At 36.4% G+C, this 10,109-nt stretch overlaps 1 protein-coding gene across 1 annotated transcript in view; it reads left to right on the top strand.

Annotated features, from left to right (window-relative positions):
* Positions 1 to 8,052, top strand: part of LOC104077460 (copine-8-like) — a gene marked incomplete at its 3' end in the record, with an annotated part of 41,219 nt that extends 33,167 nt beyond the window's left edge. The window contains exons 9-10 of the mRNA XM_009578709.1: positions 2,117 to 2,158; positions 7,977 to 8,052. Of these exons, the coding sequence (XP_009577004.1) occupies positions 2,117 to 2,158; positions 7,977 to 8,052 (118 nt within the window). The remainder of the gene's footprint in view (positions 1 to 2,116; positions 2,159 to 7,976) is intronic.
* Positions 8,053 to 10,109: the final 2,057 nt, after the last annotated feature.

Here is a 10,109-nt window from a genome sequence, read left to right as displayed (position 1 = left end):
TCTGTAGTAAAAGGAGATAAATAATACTATATGCTATCTCCATCCTGATATATGTTTCCTGTTTGATTAATGGTGTTGATGATAATGTGTGCTATAGTTTTTGCATTTTAAGAAATCCACTCTTCAAGTAAGTATGTAAAATAAGATTGATCCTTTACATGGAAAATTTTTGTTTTCTACATTTTGTCTGTTTCCCAGTCATCCCTGAAGCAAGAATAGTTAGAGCTGTCCTCAGAGGTTCACTTTACTCATAAGGAAACAGTTTGTCTTCACATTCATCTTCTATTTGCAGCTTTTACATGTGTATAGAGTCATAGAATGGTTTGGATTGGAAGGGACCTTTAAAGATAATCTAGTCCAACCCCCCTGCCATGGGCAGGGACATCTTTCACTAGATTGGGTTGCTCAAAGCCCCGTCCAACCTGACCTTGAATAGTTCCAGGGATGGGGCATCCACAGCTTCTCCAGGCAACCTGTTCCAGTGCCTCATCACCCTCATTGTAAAAAATGTCTTCCTTATGTCCAGTCTAAATTTACCCTGCTTCAGTTTAAAACCATTACCCCTTGTCCTACTACAGGCCCTACTAAGAAATCTCTCTCCATCTTTCTTATAAGCCCCCTTCAAGTATTGAAAGGCTGGTATAAGGTCTCCCCGGAGCCGTCTCCAGGCTGAACAACCCCAACTCTCTGAGCTTTTCTTCATAAGAGAGGTATAATCTCATAAATGTGAAGTAATGCATAGGAGGTACATGAGCCTGCTTATTGGATCATACTTTTCGTTAAACTGTTTCAGTGTCCTGTCAGTATCCTGATTTGCGCAGTAGCCAGTTGCAGATTCATCAGAGGGATGCTCAAGAAACTGTAGGAAACCATTATATACTTAACATTTTTCATGAGGCACTTCTCTGAAAATTTGCCAATTAGTTATTGTTTTATACTGTGAAAAAATATTTTAGATCCATGTACTATTTTGTGTGTATAATAATCTGCTAGTTTGGCTTTCAATTCTGATTTAAATGAAATAAATTCTAATTATTTCTCCTATTGAAAAAGTGCTTGCACTGAGTACTTGTGTGTTGGCAGACTTTAACATTTTATTACCCAACTTGCTCACCAGCTTCTGACTCACTAAGAGGAGGGTGAGTATTCCCACAGTGTCCAGAGCAATCTGTCAGTTTGGGAAAAACTGGTACCCGGAGTCTGCCTCTGTTGTGTTCCCCTCTATACCCCACAATCTGCTTGTCCCATTTCATTCTAGGAAGCCAGAGTCGTGGTTATGTTGTATAATCTGATGGTTATCTAGTGTAGTCTGATGAAAGAAATAAACAACTATTCTGTTGGCTTTATAGGAATTAAAAAAAAATTATGCTGCACTTTTCTGTCCTCTTTGGTCAGATAATCAGGCAGCCTCCTCCTCTATTGAGAGGTAGGGTAGAGCTTAAGAGGGGAAAAGTGCAGTCTTTAAGGAACTACAATTTTCTTTTATCTGCAGCCACAGACAGGGCCTTCACAAAATCTTGGGTGGATCTCACAGACTTTTCATTTTTCAGCACTGCACAATGTTTAGAAGAGGTTAATACTGTCTACCAGATTGAAGTTTTATTGTATTCTGGAGTAGTTATTTTCATTTAAGAACCAAAATGGACTAGAATTCCTTACTGCTTTAAATGTGCTTTACTTTGTATTATGAACATTGCTTTTAATCTGTACTTTGCTGTTTAATAATTTTGTTTTATAAGGGCCCTCTCAATCTCTGCACACTTCTCAAATATGGATATATTACTTTTCCTGTAAGATGTTATTATCCCACAGTAGATACCCCTTTTCCAGATAATAGCATATACCAAAGAAACCTTCACAATAAGTTCAGTTTGTTAATGTTCTTAAAAACTTTGATAATGCTTTAAGGTTTAAAGAATCATTTATTAAAAAAAACACAGAAAATTCAGAGTATCGACAGGTAAAAATATTTCAGTTAAACTTCCAATGTGTTTAATTGTTTCCTTAGCTTCTGCTGTATTTTACTATTAATTTATGAAGATATATTGGGTATTAAAGGCAACCCTGGTACATTTTAATATATTTTAATAGCGTTGTGTTTTTTAAATTTTTTTAGGACAATTAAAGTAGAAGTGTATGATTGGGATAGAGATGGAAGGTAAGACATTAATTCTGTTGTTAAACTTCAGGGTTATCCATGCATATTTATACATGTTTTAAAATTTTTAAGTACATAGTGGCCAGAAGAGGACTAGAGAATTTATCAATACTCAGAGATACGGGTACTGGAAAAAAAGTTTTGCTGTGCTACAGTGGTAGCAATTGTGGTAAATACTGATGTATTAGCCCATTTCAAACGTGATGTGTGTATATTCATACATGGAACAAGCAAGATGGAATGTTTCGTGATCTGTAAAATCAGTTTTGTGAATCTCATTGTTATCAGTTCATGTACACTTATGAAGAGAGGGATAATCCATTTTATAATCTACTTTCTTCTGCTTAAAACACTGCTTCATAAACTGTTGCTTTTCAAGTATGATAAAATGCCTGAGCCTGCAATTGCTACTTCATGGTTGCCTAGATATTGCAGTATAGAAACTACCTATTAATTACCATAATTTCAGATTGGGTTTGAATGTTTATTTGCATGCCTGTCTTCTTCATCAAAACATTGTTGTAAACTCTAGAGTTGGAAGACCTGGGTTTTAAATAACTCCATTGCTACAAAGAGGATGGCGGAATATACATGGAATTTCTGTTGCTAAATTCAAGAGGGGCAATCTGAGTGTACCTTTTTTCTGAAGAAATTAGCCTTTCAAATTGCCTTTATTTTGACAAACAAGATAGAATACTTTTTTTATCAGACTGGATTGATCTCTCTTGTTCTTTTAAAAATGTTTGAGCTTGTATCTTAATACTTTGGTTAGAAACTGTACTCATAAATCATGGTACTAGAACTTGTATGTAATACAAGAATATGTTGATTTTTATGTATCTTTAAGTTGGTCTGTCTTAATTATTTCCTATTAATCTTAGTTTATATTTTTAAATATATGGATATGCACTTACATTTGGATTTTTAAGAGTATATCATTTATTATACAGTAATGTCTTTAATATCGCTAATGCAATTTGCTTCTAGTATTATAGCTTGTGCTTCTGTGATCCAATAAATCTTGTAATCATAATAGGCAAATTTATCCTGTGCTGCCATTCATTTCCTTGCTGACAAGGTCCAAAACCAGTTTCAGCTTTCTCAGCTTATACTTTTGTCTTCTTGGTTCCATCGTAAAGCCTGTTGATTTATAAGCATTCTTATCACATGTTTAGCCTCTATAAATACCTGCTAGTGCAAATTCATCCTTCTTGATTAGATATTCCCTGGAGTGACAAAATAACATATTCTGGCAATTAAAAAAAAAGGATTTAAATTAACAAAGCCATATTAGGAAAAAATCACTGCATCACTGTAACGATGAATTTCTATTAACATCCTCTGTTCCTCACTTAGATTTGCCAAATCCTTAAAAATGTGATATATTTACACTTTTGTGTATAAACTACAATATTTTTTGAAAATAATTTAACAGTGAAAAATTAAATTATATTGCCAAGTTAATAAAAAATAAAGATTATATTTTATTAAGGTATCAAACCCCATGTGCTGTCCCATTTCGTCCAAAATCTGAAACTGAGGTATGATTAAAAAGAAAAGGAAGAAGTCTGACAAATAATATTGTGTAGCTGCAATTCTGAGTGAAATCTTCAACGTACTGTGGAATTCAGGCAATCATTAGCCTCTACAGTCTCCCAAACAGTTTGAAAGATTATCTGCTTTTGCTCACATCCCACTCTGAATACCTATAAAATATCTAAAAAACAAAAAGTGAAGGATACTATTTACATGTATTCCTTTTTATTCTAATTGTATTATTTTTTTGCCTTTTACTTTCTACCTTTTTTGAATTTAGAAGCAGGCAGAACACTAGCATCTTACATGTTAAATTCCTCAGAAAGATGAGACAGCACTCATCTCATCTAACTTCAGACAATGTAAAAATCAGACAACTAGATTGAACTAATCATTTAAGCTGCTTCAGTAGCTTACAGGGGAAAATGGTCTGATTGAATCCTAACTGGAATAAATTGCCATTTGGTGGTGCCTATGACTTACTAGTGATCACAGCAAGAACCTAAGTGCCTAATTTAACTTTGACATTGCCAATTTTATCTGAAGTGAATCCCATTCAAGAATTAGTCTATCAATTTTTGTACAATGCTGCTCTTATTCAGTTTATATTAATTTCCATTTTCGATGGACTCTTTGTTTACGAGCAGTTGTTACACTAGCTGATGACCTCACTAGGCTGAATCTGTTTGCTCCAGACATGTGCAGTCTGGGCAGGAACAACCTTTGAAAGATCATCGGAGAGCCTGCTAGATAGCAAAGCAAGTCATACTGAATATTGCAGGTTATTCTGCAATCAGTAAGGCAATGTTACTGTGCATATACTTGATTTCTGAATCTTGACTTGACTCTGACTTCTTGAGCCTTGACTTAAAGGTTTTTTTCTTTTTCCCCATTCTGTGTTATCTGTGCTTTGGGAAAACAGTGCCAGGGTGCTTTGGGTTAAGCTTCTTACTGTCACTTTCATGAATTACATTGTTAAGAGTGATTGTATATTCTTAGCTCTCATTTATTTTCAAAATTTCTTGACTAAAAGGTAACACAGGACCTTTGTAACATTAACACTGTTAATTATTAAACATTTCTTTGTTTCAAACCAGTTTTTGCACAAAAATTGTCAAAATGTGAAACCACTTGTTCTAATTGATACCTTCTATTGCTTCTAAGAGCTGTGACAAACCCCAAAATATTTGGTGCTATAAGAAGTTAGAAAAGTTGGTTTTGTTAATTTGGACAAGCCCACTTGTGTGAAACAAAGTGACTTTCTTTTTGTTGAGTGTCTTTATCGATGAAGTACTTGCAGACAGGTCTTACAGAAGGAAAAAATAAGATGATATGCAACTTCACATCAGCATATAAGCAATGCTCTGGTTTTTTTTATTTCTCTCTGAAGGCTTTTTTACTAATTTCAGAGAAATTGATACTTAACATACATGGTGCAAAAGCCTTGACGTTTATGATTTGTTATGCAGAAGAAATTTTTTTTTCTTGAATTTTAAAACTGTAAATATTACCATGCTAACCTAGGGCCACCGAAACATTCATCTGAGAATCTAAACACTGCAGGAGAGATTGTAAATCTCAAATTCTAGGCTCTCTCACCTTATTTTTTGTCGTCCATCTTCATCCTCCTTCTCCAGCTAGATAGCTGATTTTTAAATTGTGGCACTTTTCCCCGTACTCATTGATGTATTTCTGGTGATGATTGTCCTTTCCTCCATTGTTCTCTTCTGTTAGATTATTAAAAAAAAAATCAAAGTTGATACAATTCTGAAAGTGATTGTCAGTACTTCAAAGCATAGTACCAAAAGTGGCAGATTTAGGGAGATGTGACTCAAGTGATTATTTTATGTTCTAAGAGTCTCAGATTCAGGGTTCTGATATGCCACTCATGGACAAAAATCTTTAAGTCTAGGAATATTTGGTGTTAGGAAGGCAAAGAGAATAACTTCTTTGGATTCTCAATCCAGAGATCCATTTGGTGAACTGTGATCATGAATTTAGGGAGGAATCAGTACCTTCTTTTTCTTAATGAGTTACTTCTGGCAAAGGCAAATGTTGTCCGATAGGCATTCATCTTTCAGAGCCAACCCAGTGGAGGGGCATACGTCCATCTGAATACTGAGCGTTAAGATCCAGGTTGAAGATCTTTTAAGTGCAGAGAACTCTGAGACTGGTTATATATGCCCATACCTTTTTAACATGATTAGTCAGAGGAATTGTATCTTTCTAGCTCAGTTCTTATCACTCTGTGTATATTGCCACAAGGAAAGGAGGCTTTCCAATGTCTCTTAGAATTAAGGAAACAATTACTTTTGAGCAGTACAGATTTTTTTTTCCCCAGAGACAACCCTGTCTGGAATTACTTACATTTCCTGTTTGCTACAGCATGTTTGTAGGTAGTCATTGAGCTATTGTTGGAATTTCTGCCTTTGAAATATACAAGTTGACTTGAAAATTTAAGGTAAGAACTGTTACGAAAGGGAAAGATTCCTCTTTAACGAAGGTGCATTTCTCTCCAGTGCCATGGTTACCCAAAGTTAAATACACCTTATGTGCTACAGCCCATATAGAAATCAAGTTGCATAGCCTGTATGGATGGCTTCCTCTGTTCCCCTGGTTAAATAGTCATTGCAATCTGGAGAGCATTTAATCAAAGGAGATGATACCTCCAAAATATGTTTCTTAAGAAAAGTCTTTGTCTGTCTCAGAAGCAATTGCCTGATCTCCAAACTGGAAGGGAGTGTTTCATGAGAGGTGGTCCCTTCTGAATCTGAGTAATCAGGAATATCTTCACCATATAGTATTTCTCAAGCTTTCTTACAGGATGTTTTGCTTATTTCATGTGCATTAGCATGATGACTGGACCTTTTAATTGTTTGTTTTACATACTTTGTGAATTCATGCTGGTTTCAGAAACAGAGATTTATATTTGGGGTTTGTTTTTTTCATTTTATTATGAGTAAATCAAGAAAGAAATTTCATGTTGCTGTGGATTGTTTCCATTTTTCCTCTTCTTGCAACATTCAGATTTATTTAAATTTGCTTTTAATATTTATAGCTTAATTAGAAGTGTGCTGTATTTCTTAAAAACAAATTTTACAAGTAACAAAGTCATAAAACGTTGACTTTCTATTCTAGTTTACCATTGGAGGGAAGGTAAAAAAAGTTAGTTTCATAGCTCACCAGATGTGGAGGCAGAATGTAAAGGAGATACAATGCCTTGTTAGGGAACAACTGTGAAAGCAGAGGAAGATGGGGGCAGGGAGGAATGAGAGTTGGAGCAGCAGCGAGGAAAGTTCAGCTGGGAAGAGAGGAGAATGGGAACAGGTCTTGTGACTGCGGGGCGTTGTGTAGCCAGCTGTTAGGTCCTCAACCCGGCGGTCGCTTCCATTCCAGGCACCTGTCTGAGATGTGAACCTGCAGTTCAGTCACTTCTGGCAGGCCTGTGGTTTCTGTGCCCCAGCTCCCTGACCCCAGCTGCCTTTCTCAGCGATGCTTCATCCACTACACTCCCCCTGGCCACCCTGCTGACAGTGGCTCCTTGGCAGCGTGCCATCCCCTGGTTAAGCATTGACAAAGCAGTTTTCAAAATGTGGCTGACAGCACAGGAGTGTTGAATGTATTCTTGGAGAGGAATAGAATTTAGAAAGGAGAAGCTTGATAACCACTGCTTTAGTGTTAGGTTAAGATCTGCTTTCCAGTGGTGTCTAATACCGTAAGCTGAGTAGCCTCAGTGGATTGCTTTTCTCCTCCCAGATGGGAAGACATAGCAGCTGAAATAAGCTTTGGATCTTCCCCTTAAAAGTACCATTCAATGTCACATTATACAAATTGGTAGGGCTGGTCTTTTCTGGTTTAAGTTATCCTTTCACACTCTTACATAGTCTTGCACACAGTTCAGAGTCTGTGATGCCAGTGGTCACCCAGTGAGAAAATGGTGATAGTCTTTGATAGCCCACTCTGGTTTTTCGGATGCTGTAAGCTTACATTGGGGTCAGATCACTAATTTTCAACCTACTCCTCACTGTGCATCTAAGTTAAGCAGAAGCCATCAGAAAGATTTAAGCTAATACTTTCATCTCTAGATTTTTATTACTAATAGAGTGAACACACAACAGAGGGAAAAATAAAGATTTTTAAGCAAATTGTATCTTTTGCCATTGCTCCTTTCTTGGGTGTCAGTTCATATTGGCTGTGCTTCTCTTTTTCATAAATAGATGTAATACATGTTTAAATTACTAAATGCTGTGCATTTGATTTAAAAACTTCTTTTCTTATACAGCCATGATTTCATCGGAGAATTCACAACAAGTTACAGAGAGTTGTCGAGAGGGCAATCTCAATTCAACGTGTATGAGGTAAGTATTTTAAGTATTTACTCAGTTTCAGGAAATAAATGAGAACACTCCAAATGTTTTCATGGCAAACTGGTCAAATCTGCACAGTGTTTGGAATTATTTCACATTTCTCCTTTTATAAAGAAGAACAGAGAATCTAAAAGTGTTGCTTCATAAGAGCACAAGCCTTATGAGGAGCAGCTGAGGGAACTGGGGTTGTTTAGCCTGGAGAAGAGGAGGCTGAGGGGAGACCTTACCGCTCTCTACAACTAGCTGAAACAAGGTTGTAGTGAGGTGGGTGTCAGTCTCTTCTCCCAAGTAACAAGCGATAGGACAAGAGGAAATGGCCTCAAGTTGTGCTAGGGGAGGTTTAGATTGGCTATTAGGAAAAATTTCTTCACCAGAAGGGTTGTCAAGCATTGGAACAGGCTGCCTGGGGAAGTGGTGGAGTCACCATCCCTGGAGGTATTTAAAAGACGTGCAGATGTGGTACTTAGGGACGTGGTTTAGTAGTGGACTTGGCAGTGCTAGGTTAACAGTTGGACTTGATAATCTTAAAGGTCTTTTACAACGTAAATGATTCTATGATTCTATAAAAATATTTAAAGACAGGTAGGTAGTGTGCATGTGTATGCATGCTGGGCTGTGATAGGGCAAGAAGAGCACTTCAAGCAGCTGGGTTGGTATGACATAACTTGGAGGAAATACTGGGTTACCCCCATTTGTGTATGAACAATTTGTCATTTATTTCTTCTTTTGCCAACTGTTACATGTGTTGTATGCTATTTTCTCCTATCCAAAGAATATCTGGTGATTTCTACATAAGATGGAGAGTCACATGCCTTTGGTCTTAAGTGCAGACTTCAGAATCTTCAGAGTTTTGATGCGGGGCTTACAAGTGATGAAGAATTTACCTTACTTATTGGTAGGGTTTTTCATGTAATCAGTTACTATCTTTGCTTGAAAATTTGCATCTTATTTCCAGTTTAGGATTCATGCATCTGCCAGCTACTGGGATTGAAGGCAGTTGTCAATTCAATTATAGAGTTTTATATTGTTAGATGACTTCTGACTGTGGTAAGACCTTATCGTGTATTGTGGGTGAATGCAGACAACATTCCCTCTTAGTCTTCCTTCTCTTCTGTTTTCTCCTCAGGGCCCTGTGGCCAAAATTGTGCAGGCTTGTTTATTTCAGATCTAATAAATCCGTAGTTTAAGACTTCTGTCTTATTTTAGTCTGAGATTATTGGGATTTGCAAAAAAGTGAACTTTTTTTCCCAAGATCAAACTTTACTGAATCTTCAAAATACGTTGTAATTTATTCTCAGAAGCAACCGATGAGTTTGTGCAAACAAAAATCGAGATGCACAAACTTAAAGTGTTATAAAGGGACTCATTTTTGGCATTTTTTTTTCTTTTTTGGAAAGGTCCCTTTAAAAATTATCCCATATTCGGGCACAAAAAATTGACTGCAAAAAAAAAAGTCTAAGTGTTAAGACTTCTGCATTAAAACTTCATTTTTAAATTAATATCCCAGAAAATCTCAGTATGGAATGAGAAATATATCATGAAATTTCAAAATGTGTTAAATAAGGAGAGGCAGTAGGAGGAAAAGATTTAAAATGTATTTTGTCATTGAGAAGAGGTGTCAACTTAAAGACTCTCCCTAAGGAAATACATTACATTCTGCAGTGTTAACCTCCAGCTTATGTTTTTATAGATCCAAGAAATTCCATTTTCAGTTTGAGTCCCCATTATTTTTATGCATAACGTAGATCACTTCAGCTTTATCTTCAGTAGGTAGCAGTGTGTAGTACTGTAACTTCAAATACTGTGAATGTGCTCCCCAGCTAGAAGCAGTACAGGTGAGTTAGAGTTATGCTGCATCTGATCTAGTAAGTTCTGCCTAGATTGTCGTAGTCTAATGATCAGTTCTGGTGCTGATATAACATGGTTATCCTCCTTTTGGGACCAGAGGTAGGACACTATGCTGTGTACACATATTGGCTTGTCTAGGTTTATGTCAAGTGTCTGCACTGTGTTGCATCGTGTACTTAGAATCATAGAATCATAGAATC

The sequence above is a fragment of the Fulmarus glacialis genome, unplaced genomic scaffold (assembly GCF_000690835.1).
Source record: "Fulmarus glacialis isolate BGI_N327 unplaced genomic scaffold, ASM69083v1 scaffold6465, whole genome shotgun sequence".
NCBI classification, from domain to species: domain Eukaryota; kingdom Metazoa; phylum Chordata; class Aves; order Procellariiformes; family Procellariidae; genus Fulmarus; species Fulmarus glacialis.
This window is presented reverse-complemented; position numbering and strand designations above follow the sequence as displayed.